Consider the following 13,732-nt stretch of genomic DNA (forward strand, 5'->3'; position numbering starts at 1 on the left):
GGGAAACAGGATGCCTATAGTCAGCACATGTGCCCAACTTAGAATATCAGTAATTCACAGAAGAGACAACTCCCCCTATGAAAGATCCCAGCTTATCTGCTGTAACGTCATTTCACAAAGCTTTTGATGAACGACTGTAAGTGCAGAGTAAGGTCAGGGTCCCTGGCTGCAAAACAGGATCTTTATATCCATAGATTAGGACAGGACATCAATTAACAGGATATCTGTTCCCATACATCTGTGCTGGGAGAGGAAAAACCACCTGTGCCCCTTGCCTCATTCCAACTGACCACTAACGATGCATTTGCTTCTGTAATCTGCTTCTGCTGCCCTCTTTCCTATAAAAAGACCTTCCCCCAGTCTGCAGGCGCGCTTGTCTTCCGAGAGACTAAGTCGCCCCAGGTACCTGTGTACTAAATAAAGCCTCTTGCTATTTGCATCCGAAGAGTGACTCGCTGCTCCTTGGGAGGGTCTCCTCAGCCTGAAAGACTGCCCACCACTGGGGTCTTTCAGTTATGTTTTCTATGGCTATGATAAAATATCGTCACCACAGGCAACTTGAGAAAGAAAGGATTTCTTTTGATTGCACCCCCACATCACAGTCCATTGCTGACGAAGGTCAAGACAGAAACTCAAACAGGCAGGAGCCTGGGGGCAGGAGCTGAAGCAGAAATCATTGAGGAACTCTGCTTACTGACTTGTTTCTCATGGCTTGCCTGGCCTGATGATAGCACCCAAGACCACCAGCCCAGGGGTGACACCATCCACAGTGTCATACATGGACCCTTCCACATCAAACATTAACCAGGAAAATGCACCACAGACTTGCCCAGAAGCCAGTATAGTGGGGGCATTTTCTCAACTGAGGTTCCCTCTTCCAAAATGACTCCAGTTTGTGTCAAGTTGACATAAAACTAAGCAGCATGTCCTGCCACAAATACTTAAGACATTATGCAGCCTTGTTACCTCCTTTGCAAAAAATATTAGTCCAGTACTTTCAATTTGACTTCAGGAAAGTTCCCAGAACATGGGCAGAAATGGTCTCTAGCCCTGGTGCTCTTGATTCCCTCTGACACCTGTGGAGCCAGGCCTCCAAGTCCAGCTGATTCTCAGCATTGCTGTTTTCCAGGTCTGTGCTAGGAAAGTCCACTAAACTCTACTTACAGCATTCAACCAACTTCTTAGTCCAAAGGTCCAAAGTCTTCTACATTCCTCAAAACCAAACAACAACAGCAGCAATAAAACAAAACAAAACAGAACAGAACAAAATACCAAAAAGAAACAACACAGTCTGGTTGTCCCCAGCAACAACCTACTTTCTGGTGCCTCAATCTGCGGAGGCGGATTTCTCTCAGGGAACAGAACGGATGGCTGTCTCACACTGGAGAGGCCGAGGATCTGGTAGTTGGCTACTAGGCTGGATGGCTCAGTAGTCTCAGTCTGGCACCGGCGTGCTGCAGGATTCCTGCAGAGCTGCTGCCTGACAGCCTGTGTTGGGAGCCCTAAGAAGCCCTGGCTGGAACCAGAGAAAGGATGCTGCAGCCGTGGAACTGATAAACCTGACAGCGAGAGGGAGGGAAACAGGCCCAAGCCATTCCTTCTCTCATGTCCTCTTTTTCTGGGCTGCCTCCAGAAGGCGCCACCCACATCTAGAGTATGTTTCCCTGCTTCGAATGATCTGATGAAGGAAACCCCTCCGAGGAGTCCCAGCAGCTTGTGTTTTAGTTGGTCTCAGAAGCAGTCAAGTTGACAACCAAGATTAGTCACCACAGCCCCACCTCTGCCATGTGGCTGCTACTGCCATGTGGTCCATCTCCACGCTCTTCACTCAGATGCTGCGGCTTTCTCCTTCCCTCTCCCGCTCTCCTGTGGGCAGCTGCTCAGATTTCCAACTTGCCTGCTCTGCTGTTTTTCTTTTAAACTCCAATAAGCCTGTTCTTGAGCTCAATAAAAATAATCCTTCAAAGTCCTTAGAAAGATAGTGGGAATCCTTCGCCCTACCTTTAAAGCCCTTCCTCTCCCAGTATTCTCCTTTGAGCCCCAGCATGGCAAAGGCACAGAGCCTCGCAGCGCCTCCTCCAGGAGCCTGCATGCTTCCCTCGGTCACGGCCTTCCCCTCATGCTTATGTCCAAATCGTACACATCTCCTCTTTCTTTCTGTCGTGTTCTGTTGCCCAGGACGGCTACAGATGTGATCCTCTGCCCAGCCTCCAGAGTACTGGGACTCTGGGCAAACCTCACCATGCTGAGCTCGAATCTTGTCTTTAAAGCCTGCTCCAACACCCTTCACTAAGCACGTCCTGCTCTTCTGCTCTGGAATCCTTGTTCTTCCCTGACTAGACAGTTCCACAGAACTCTTCTACATCCAATCTCTTAAAATGCAAGCCCAGCCCTTTCTGCTATCAGAACACAAAACTCCCTGAGAGAAAGGTCTTGGTCCAAACCACAATCATTTATTGACTGGAAGGACAGATGAATGTATAAAAGAGCACATGTATGAATAAACATTCAAGGTTTCTCATTAATAGGTATGTGACTGCTACATGACGAAGGTCACTGATGATGTAGTCCCATTTCCAGGGAGCTGTGGAAGATGGAGGTGGCTGTATTTAGAGATGGGATTTTAGAAGAAAATGGTTTGAAATGCTGGATTACTGGACTCTTAGCTAAGAACAGAGGAACAAAGCTCTCTGTGATAACTGGGGAAATATGTTTCCTAGAGCTTTGATTATGTGATAAAGAAAACTTTAAATTGGAAGCAGAGGGGAAAAGAGAAAAGTACTTTGATATGAAAATCAACTGCATGCAGATAATCTTAGATATGACAGCAAGAGCGGCTCTCAGGAAGCCACTCATGAAGCCAAAGGAGGATGTATCTAGAAAACAGCACACACATCGAACTTACAACTTGAGAACTTTCTGTTCCAATGCTCAGCACAAACATTAAGTTGAACCATATGAAATCGCCAGTATTCAACTATTTTTGACCTACAAAATGGCAGCTCCATATGGTTCTACCTAACAGTAAAGTTGAAGTGCTAGCTCAAGATAAAGCATGTAAGATTAGGAGCCACTAAGTTTTAGAGGGATTCAACTTACAAGGGGAATCTGGCATTAAAAGAAATATTAAGCAGATACCTTCTAGAATGGGAGGTGACACTGTGCTATATAAATAAAAACCCACAGAGGTGAAGGCAGAGTCCTCGACACAGATGTGACATTTACAAGGAGAAAGGAAGTGAAAGAGTGAAATACATTACATTCCACTGCCCAGGAGAAAGTCGTAAATGGATGTCGTGATCTACTGATGGATACAGGACACCAACGTTTTAACATGGCTAAATACAGTGGAATTGAGAGACTTGGACCAGATTTGCTGTGTTGGACATGGTGACACACATCATAATCCTAGCACTTGGGTGATGCAAACAGGAAATTCAAGGTCATCACAAGCTACATTATGAGTTGGAGGAGAACCTGTCTCAAAAATAAAAGTTACTTTAAGATTCATCTGCAGAACATTTAAAGAGTCTTTACCTTTCTTCCTGACAGCATTACCCATCAGAGAGAACAACAAACTCTCCAAGAGGGATTCTTTGTTATTCTGACTTAATTCCATACCCATAAAGAACTGACCCATAATGATTGGTAAAGTGGAGCCTTGCAGATGACCACATAGTACCATCTTAGAGCTTGTGAGAGTTCAAACCTAGACAGTACTGAAGTGTTTTGTCTTAAAAGTTAAGAAGGCAGATTTGGAAGAATTCAGAGGACATAAGGGTGATGTGAAGGCGGGGGGTTGGGTCCTGTGTAACTGGGGGCCTTGTGCATGCTGGGCAAGGGCTGTACCATGGAGTCTATCTCCTTGCCCTTTTTGCTTTTTATTTTGAGACAGGTTCTTGTTAAATTGTCTAGGCTGGCCTTGAACTTGTGATTCTCTTACCCCAGCCTCCAAAGTAATTAGAATAACAATTATCCCACTAAGGTCAGCTTAGGTCTGACTTTAAGTCACATCTGCGCCACTCACCAGGTGTTTTGTTGTGCTGTGGTTTGAATGTGAAATGTCTTCTGTAGATTCATGCATTTGAATTCAGTCCCCACATGGTGATGCTACTTGGAACTTGGGAAGGTAGAACCTTCGTGGAGGAAGTCAGTGCTTTCTAGTCTGGCCCCCTTTGTTCTCTGCTTCCTAAGACTCGGTTCAATGTGATTATCCAGCTTCTTGCTCCTGCCTCCCTGTCTCTCCTGCCTGCTACCATGTCTTCCTTGCCACAATGGACTGGATTCATCTGAGCCCGTGAGCTGAAATAAATCCTTTCTCCTGTAAGCTGCTCTTGTCAGAGAGCTTTATCACACCAGAAAAGTAATTAAGTCACTCTAAGTTCCTTAAACTCGCCAAGCTTCATGTGCCACAGAATGACAAGGTGGGGAGGGGAGCAGAGAGAGGTATAGAATCACCTATCTGACAGTTATTTTGACTGATAAATGAGAACACGTATTAGATTTCTTTTTAAATCTGTGCATATAAGCAGACGATTTATTAATATCAATATAGATGGAAAAGCAAGCATAGAAATTTCATTCATTCTTTTAACAATATTTATAAGTGTAGGTGCTGTATGAGTCATTGGAATGTACAGTTGTAAGGAAAACATATTGCAGTGTCTTCCTGGAGCTCAGGAGATACTGAGGATGGGGCTGGGAGAGGTAGTTCAGCTGGCAGAATGCTTCCTAGTGTGCATGAAAGCCTGGAGTCAGCCCCCAGTACCCCATAACTGGCTGCGGCAGTGCACAATTGTTTTCTCAGCACTTGGAAGGTGGAGGCAGGAGGATCTGGAATGAGAGCCTTGCAGAAGAGTGGGATGGAGTGAGAGGGGCAGCTGGTGGGGGGGCTACAGCTTAGAAGGGCTGAGTGGCTGGGAGATTGGGGCCATGCAGAGAAAAGGAGCAAATCACAATGGTGGAAGAGCTAACAAATATGTAAAGGAGGGAAGGTGCGGGACAATGGTCTTGTACCCTGTAAAGATTTGTCTTTGTACTGATTTAATAAAATGCTGATTGGCCAGTAGCTAGGCAGGAAGTATAGGCAGGGCGACAAGAACAGGAGAATTCTGGGAAGAGGAAAGGCTCGGTCTGCAGTAATCACCTAGACACAGAGGAAACAAGTTGAGAATGCCTGATTAAAAAAAAGGTGCCAAGCCATGTGGCTAACACAGACAAGAATTATGGGCGAATTTAAGATGTAAGAATTAGTTAATAAGAAGCATGTGCTAATAGGCCAATCAGTTTATAATTAATGTAGGCCTCTGTGTGTTTCTTTGGGACTGAATGGCTGCAGGACTGGCTGGGACAGAAACCTCTGACAATAGGAAGGCTAGAATCTGAGTACTGGATTGAAAATGGAGGCATCAGTATAATCTATTATATAAGTGTGTGTATATGTGTGTGTGTGTGCATGAGTGTTGGGGATCATGTATAGGCATAAGCGTGTATGCACATACACCCACAAGTTTATTTCCTAGCTCCATTGGCTCCGAAGACCTAGCAACAGTGTGACCCTAGTTAATAATGAATGTAACTAGGAACTAGATCCTGGGACATATCACCATTTTCTGTCTAAAGGAACCAGGTCTCTTTGGAGAAATCACTGATCTCTGATCTAAGATTGGAGCAGGAAGTGTCTGAGATGAGCCCGGAGCATCTCACTGTGCCATAGGTAAAGAAGTGCTTACAGAAAATGGGGACATACCAAAAGAGCACAGGACAAATAACGATGGTGAACTATCGGTCACTCAATAAGTAAGACTCTATTAAATGTATGCTAAAATGTAGGTTAAAAGAATGGCTGAATAAATAAGTGGAGATGAGCCGAGTAACAGAGCATTTGCATGGACAAGTCCTTGGAGGGGATAAGAAGTGGAGGGGCTGCCAGTGTGCACGCGCCTTTAATCCCAGCACTCGGGAGACAGAGGTAGGCAGACCTCTGTGAGTTGGAGGCCAGCCTGGTTTACAGACCAAGTTCCAGGGCAGCTAAGGCTGTTACACAGAGAAACCCTATCTCAAAAAAACAAACCAAAAAAAAAAGAAGAAGAAGAAGAAGAAGAAGTGGATCAGAAAAGGCCTTATTTTACCAAGGCCACCTAGGAAAGGGAACAAGGAGAAAGAAAAACCACCACTTACCAAGACATCACCTAAAAAGGAATTCAGGTAAGAATTAACACTTGATGCTAAAACTTGTTTGTGAACATTAATGAGGAACAGGATATTTGCTTAGTCTCAAATTAGCTTCCACCAAGAACCTCCTAATTATTTACTAATTACTAAGTACAAAGTGTTTATCAATTAACCTCACACCGGAGAAGCCTGGCAGAGATCGTCTTAACTTCAGTGAGTAACAGGGCGAACTGACACTGAGAGCTTGCTGGTGGGCCGCACCAGGAACACACTGTTGTTGCAGCGCTGCCTGTCCAAAGGGAGTAAAGAGAATCTAATCAGCAGGAAACATCTGACCCACCAAAACTGAGGCTCAGGCTACAGAGCCCTTAGTCTGTTCTCGGAAGAAAAGCTAAGGTCATTTGCAAGAGATAAAAAACGTGACAACTCAGTACAGCTTGTGATCTTGAATTTGTGAAGGATGATGGGGACAGCCAGTGGCACGTGGGGCAGACGCTGGAACTGGAGCATTGCTGGCCTTCTGATTCTGATGTTTGTGCCATGGCTAGGCATGCAGGACATTTTTACAATGTGCACTCTTGCAGCAGTGAGCGTACGTTTTGTTTTGGGCTCCTTCTCTTGTCCTGCCATGCATTCTTGACTATGATATTCTAACCACATGTCCAGAGACAACAGAGCCGAGTGATCGCATACAGAAACCTCCAAAAGTATGAGCCAAAATTAATCTTTCTCCCTCTAAGTTGACTTTCTTAGGGATTTTTGACACAATGGAAAACAAACCAGACAGTAGTCCTATATATACATAGCATCTCTGTACATGGTCCTTATTGTTTACAGTTTAGAAATTTTAAAGGAGGTTTTTAAAAAAAAATCAGCAAGCAAAGAGTTTGAAGAGTTCAGAAGCCTATTAAGAATCTGAGAAGATCGTGCTGCCAAAGATGTCACGAATAAGCATTTAGAGTTAAGACTAAACTCAAATATCAGCCCTGAAACATGCGTAAGAAACTGTGAAAATCTGTCTAGTGCCAAACACATCACATCTTACAAAATTCACTTTAAATATTATCTTCTCGACATCTCTTCCAGGTTTTGGAACTAGGAGCGAAGTGAGTGACCAAATCTTACTCAAGCATGTTCTCATAAGCAAAATTAGAGGGTAATAAAGGAGCTCCTCTAATGTCCATGGTGGCGTGTCCCTGGGTCACCTCCCCAACAGGTTTCCAGGATCGCAGAGTGTCCCTCTCAGGCAAGTGCTCATTACATTCGCCATCTTCTCCCTCTAATGCCAAGTGCTCAACACATAGCATGCTTCAGTTCATGGATCACAAGGAGTGGAGGAGTCACTGGGAATTTGATGCAGAAGACTGCCCATCCCCAGAGAGTCTGCGGAACAATCTCAAGGGACTGAGAAAGCAAGCAAGCAGAAATAAGGCAACGTGGCCAATTAGAATCCAGGGAAGTGGAGGAAGGGCGCACAGCAGGTGTTTGTGCTAACCTACAACTTTTATTCCATCCACAGGTATTTGGGAACCAAAGGTTGAAAATGTTGTAAGTGGAATAGGAACCAAGCAGGAGCGGGACAGCAATGTGGTACTGCACCATACCACTGTTAGTGCAGGCAGAATGAGCATACTGACCCTGCACGGGCCAGGCCTCTCGGGAATGGGGATTTGGCTCTTGGAACGTAAGGGGACCAGATCACAGGAAGGATGACTGAGAGGATGCTGAACCTGAAGAAGAAAAAGCTGGATGACGGAATGGTGGTGGTGGGGAGTGGGGACAATTTCCGTCTTTGATTATCTAAAGGGCACCTGAAAGGCACTAGCTGAGTTATTACTGGGAAACAGATTTTTGTTCAGTATAAGGAAAAGCTTTTTACCAATTAGACAAGCCAAAAAGAAGGATGTGATTGAAGAGTCACAGGATGTGATTCATTCTCCTCTCCCACTCTCTGACCGGCGCTGACTGGAGCACAAGATAGGATATAATAGAGATGGGGTAACCAATTCTCACGGATTTGAAAGAAAGATTTCATGACTCTGATAAATCCAAGAGCCAGTGACCATTAAGGTCACTTCCAATGACGTTTGCGGTTTTTTATTATCCTTTAGTTTGGGGAGTTTGGGCACTTTGGGCAGGGGTAGCCACTCCATTTAATTTACAAGAGGTATCTTGCTCTAGCATGGAATCTTCCAATATAACTCTTAGTAGTTAGGAAATTAGCTGATCACCGAGTGAAAGTCAAAATGTTTTTATTTGAGAAAATTTCATTGAACATAAAAATAGTGCTTAAGAGAACAAAAAGTTCAAGGGAACATATGGCAAAAACTGAACTATTCAACAGCTTATGAAGATACACCTTCAACTTTGTCTGAGCCAGCCTGCTTATCCACCCTCTTCCAATCAGCATCACCCTTCACTGAAAGATAGACTCCTTTAAAAATAAATATCAATTTTATTTCATGGGCCTGTGCCATGTGTATGCCTGGTACCCCTGGGGATCAGAAGAGACCCCACAGGGATCTGGTACCATCAAATACCTGGTACCCCTCGAACTGGAGTTACAGATGGTGGCGAGCTGTCGTGCAGGTGCTGGGAACTGAACCCAGGTCCCTGGGAGGCTCAATCAGTGCTCTTAACCGCTCAGCCATCTCGGCAGATCTTAACTCCCACCTTTTATCTAATGCTTCCATGAGGTTGACATACAGAAGATTCACCTGAGAAAGAAGACAGAAAATAAACTTTGAGAAGAAAAAAGTAATGTAGGAAAGATTCCCGGACCCACAGCGAAGTCTGGTCTAAGTTGCCATTTGGGGAGTACACACAGTCCTCTCTTGAGAAAGTGGAATCCGAGGGCAGGAGGTCTGTTTAATTAAGAACAGACAACTCTAGTAAGGGAGGAGGTACTCAAAACAAAATTTATTCTTATTTGGTAATAAGGCTTTTCCCTTCCCAAACCTACCCTGGTTAGCTAATGGTCTAGACGCTTGAAACTGAGAATAACAATCCCTGGGGAAATTGGGGTTTGAGCAGCCATTGTCTGCAGAGGTCAGCCCTGGCCCACATCCATTGGCACTGGCAGTGATACATCTTTCCGGAGCTCACTCCTGGCAGTGCAGTCCTCCTGATCAGATTCTGTTCACCATCCCTGTGTTTGCTGTTCCCCATTCTTCTCGGTGTTCACCCTAAGAAATTACTACCTTGTCTCCTACCTCATGAAATGATATGGAATCACTGAGCTCTTCAAAGATGAAGATTTCCCCCAAGTCAAGCAAGGTAAGATGTGCTTATGGGAGCCTGTCATGACTTCTGTGCCCTCTAAGTCCTCCACCTACTGCAGAATTCCCCTCCTACCTTAGCTTCATAGCTTGTTTTGAGGGAGCCAAGGTGGCTGAGGAAATCCAGTGCCAGGCCAGCCCATCTTTTTGCAGAATCATACATGTTCCTGCTGTACATCAATATTCCAGTTTTCCAAGACTTGATCATTAGCCAGAGAATCTCCTCTTCTGGGTAGCCCTCCTAAAATCCAACGGAGTGAGTGTTTCAAAGTTGTCACTGTCACTGCTGATCATAACAACTGTATCATGTCCCATTGCTATTAAACAAGAGGTGCTCAGCTAGCCCTAAGGAAAGACCGCTCTTGGAGAGCAGGCGAGTACCTTGACGGCATGGCAGCTGTAGAATGTTCCACAGTGAAGTCTTGTGGAGTGACACAAAAATGGAAAAAGGCAATGAGGCCCTCTACCACTGAAAGAAAAAATATCAAAGAGACTAATTCCTGCTCTTTCTGAAGCAGAAGAAAATCTGCATCCGGCTTGACTCTCCTGTTGCTGCTGTCCTCAGCTAATTGTCTTCTCAATCCCCACGTTTTCTTTTCTGACATGGTCAAGAAACTGTTTTGTTGAGTCTCTTAATTCCCCTGACCACAATGAATTTCTGTTCTTGCAAAAGAAATATTAATCTTTAGTGTTAAGATAATCTACTAAGCTACGAACAAAGGGCCCATTTCTAAGATGGTACTAAAGCCTTATCAGTGGTTTTTAACTCCGCTAATCACAAAATTATATTTGATTCTTCATTGTATTTTGTAATAGTGAAAAGGATTAATATAAGAAGAAACTTTCCCTGTCCTTGTAAAGGAGATGGAGAACAAAGACAGCACTCATGTTGAAGCCACATACCAAATATGGCTCAGGCCCTGGAGGGCAAAGATGTGACAGAAGATTTGGGAAGACGCTTCTTGAGTGGCAAGGGTGTTGTCTTGGCTTTTATGCACTTTTGTTTTGTTTAAGACAGGGACCTTGCTATGTTGCCTAGTCTGCTCTTAAACCCCTGGGTTCCTCTGACTGTCCCACCTCAGCCTGCCACGTGCTGGAACTACAGACCCATACCATCATACCCAGCTGTCCTTCAGTTGGATTCATAAAAACTACTATGTATAAGACAGTACGATAAGGAGGCTCTCATCTTAAAGGACCCACAGCAGCTTTGGGGTAACAAGGCATCAGCATAGAAAGATGACTTCGTGGATCTGAGAGGACAGCTCAGTGACAGAAAGCTTGCCAAGCGTATGAGGCCCCGAATTTCACCCTTAATATCACAAGGGAAAATGGCTTCCCAAGGTGTGGTTAAGGGTTTGTTGGAGTGACGTGGACAAGAGGCACAGTCCTGATACAGTGATAGGGAAGAACACTGCAGAGCTTGGTCAGAGGCAGTCTAGTTTGCCGAAACATCGGCTTTGCAAATTTAGAGTTGTTTCTTTCCATTTCTATAGCAAGCTTTACATTTCTCTAATATAATTTATAACACATCATTTTGAAAAACACTATATATTTATTTCTTCAGCCTGTTGAGTTCTTTGTGGTATACAGATTTTTTTGTTTCATTTTTGTATCCTCAGAGTACAACACTATGCATAGCATTCAACAGAGGTGCAATACATTCGCTGAATGAATTAATGAATGAAGAAATGGTCCAATCTTCAATCAAATGTGACTTTCTCAGTGAAACCCTAAAATGGCAAGAGACTTAGCTCCACGGGGATGTCCCCGGCTAGGTCCTTGGGCAGCAGAGGAGAGGGTGCCTGAACTGGTCTTGTCCCACTATCACACTGATGATTATCTCGAATATCACCCTAGAGTCTTCGTCCAGCGATGAATGGAGATAGAGACAGACCCTCATCAGAGCAACGGACTGAGCCCCCAAGGTCCAGTTGAAGAGCAGAAGGAGGGAGAACATGAGCAAGGAAGTAAGGACCGCGAGGGGTGTGTCCACCCACTGAGATGGTGGGACTGATCTAATGGGAGCTCACCAAGGCCAGCTGGACCAGGACTGAATGAGCATGTGATCAAACTGGACTCTCTGAATATGGCTGACAATGGGGGCGGATTGAGAAGCCATTGATAAAGGCACTAGGACCTGTTTCTACTGGATGTACTGGCTTTTTGGGACCCTAGTCTGTTTGGATGCACAGCTTCCTAGGCCTGGATGGAGCGGGGAGGGCTTTGGACTTCCCACAGGGCAGGGTATCCTGCCCTCTCTTAAGGAGGGAGGGGGAGGGAAGAGGGGAAGTGGGGAAGCGGGAGGGGAATGGGAGGAGGGGAGGAAGTGTAAATTTTTGAATGGAAAAAATAAAAAAGAAAGGGAAACAAGTTCACAAATGCAGGATCAAATTTCTGAGCATTTCCTCAGAATAGTGTTGGCATGAGATAGTCGAATGTGGTACTTCAGTGAAATACATTCATTTGGAATTCTGCGTTCAATAGGCCACTCTCTTAAAGCATTAGGACACATATTAATTCATTGCAAGCTTAAGAAAGTTTTATAGTAAAAAATGTTGTGAGGCTGGAGAGATGGCTCAGCAGCTGAGAGTACTGGCTGCTCTTCCAGAGGACGCAGGTAAAATTCCCAGCACCCACATGGCAGTTCACAACTGTCTAAAACAGGTTCTAGGGGATATGACATCTCATACAGACATACATGCAGGCAAAACACCAATGCATATTTAAAATATGTTGTTGCATGTAACTGTTAATACAAGGCATGTGGAACACTTACGACACCATAAGGGCTGGAGTGTAAAGTGTTTCATGTTGTGGAATATTTGTTTAACTATGAAAGATGTGCTGCATTTGTTTTATGTTGTGGAATGTTTGCTTAACTATGTAAAGATGCGTTGCTGTTTTACCTTGCCTGCCTAAGGCACCTGATTGGTCTAATAAAAAGCTGAATGGTCAATAGTGAGAGAGGAGGTATAGGTGGAACTTCTAGGCAGGGAGATTAAGTAGGAGGAGGAATTTAGGCTTGAGGAAGAAAGAAAAGATGCCAGGAAGATGCCAGGGGGTAGACAGCCAGACACAAAGGAAGCAGGAAAGTAGAACCTACAGAATGAAAGAAAGGTAAAAAGCCCCAGAAAAAACACAGGTAACTAGAAACAGGTTAAGTTAAAAGAGCTAGTGGGACAAGCCTAAGCTAAGGCTGAGCATTCATAATTAATAATAACTAATAATAAATTTCGTGTCTTTATTTGGGAGCTGGTTGGTGACCCAAAGAAAGTGCCAACTAGGGCTGGAGAGATGGCTCAGTGGTTAAGAGCATTGCCTGCTCTTCCAAAGGTCCTGAGTTCAATTCCCAGCAACCACACGGTGGCTCACAACTATCTGTAAAGAGGTTTGGCGCCCTCTTCTGGCCTTCAGGCATACAGACAGAATATTGTATACATAATAAATAAATAATATTTTTTAAAAAAGTGCCAACTACAGTTTTGCATTACACACCAGAGCTTAGACTACCAAGCTACTCTTGGGAAGTCACTGAAATGTTTTGTGTCTCAGTGACTGTCCTTTGAGCCAAGAAACCACTATTTTAAGGAGTTCAACTACGTCCCCTTTGCAAAAGATCATCCCAGCTGATCTGGTTCAAGGTTTACAGCCTCTCATAGCTGTGCAGAGTAGGTCTGAGATTTGAACCTGAGTATACAGCTGTTTCTTTAGCTGTATACAGCTCTGCAATGCTTTATGTGGCCTGGGGGAGGAGTTAGAGAATACAGAGGCCAGAGAAGATTAGAGCTAGGTGGGAGACCTATATGGCTACAGGGAAGCTCTCATCCCTGCTTGTTAAAGCTTTTCAGGTTTGGCAGGTTGGGAGAGGTGTGCCCACACCCCTGAAAGTCGTCAGCCCACACTGAAGCTCTGTAAAGAAGCCCAATAAATTGATTGATTACCCAGAGTGAACTCTGGCAGAATTGTGCCTAGGTTTGTGACTGGGACATTAGGAGGAAGGGTAGATGCTGCTTTATGTTTCCTTCTGGGAAGGGATTTTAGCAACACTTCATGAAAAGGGAAATGATGAGATGAAGAGGGATTTTTCTTTCTCCTCTCTTTCCCCTCTTCTGTCTCTTTCTCTCTCGTGCGATGTAGTTAGACTAGCCTAAGCCTGGAGATCTTCCTGCCTCAGTCTCATGAGTACTGGGATGATAGACGCGGACCACCAGGCCCAGCTGAAACTAGTTTTATCTGGTGCTGGGGATTAAACTCAGGGCATGCTAGGAAAGCAGTCT

The 13,732-nt window shown here is 44.5% G+C and overlaps 1 protein-coding gene across 1 annotated transcript in view; it reads right to left on the bottom strand.

The window, feature by feature from the left end:
- Positions 1-8,735: 8,735 nt before the first annotated feature.
- The window catches only part of LOC121443313 (testis-expressed protein 11-like), a gene marked incomplete at its 5' end in the record, with an annotated part of 312,932 nt that continues 307,935 nt past the window's right edge, over positions 8,736-13,732 (bottom strand). Inside the window, 2 exon segments of the mRNA XM_041645021.1 lie at positions 8,736-8,891; positions 9,529-9,693. Of these exon segments, the coding sequence (XP_041500955.1) occupies positions 8,736-8,891; positions 9,529-9,693 (321 nt within the window).

This window comes from Microtus oregoni, unplaced genomic scaffold (genome assembly GCF_018167655.1).
Source record: "Microtus oregoni isolate MIOR12 unplaced genomic scaffold, Mior012 000104F_ref0000108, whole genome shotgun sequence".
NCBI lineage: Eukaryota > Metazoa > Chordata > Mammalia > Rodentia > Cricetidae > Microtus > Microtus oregoni.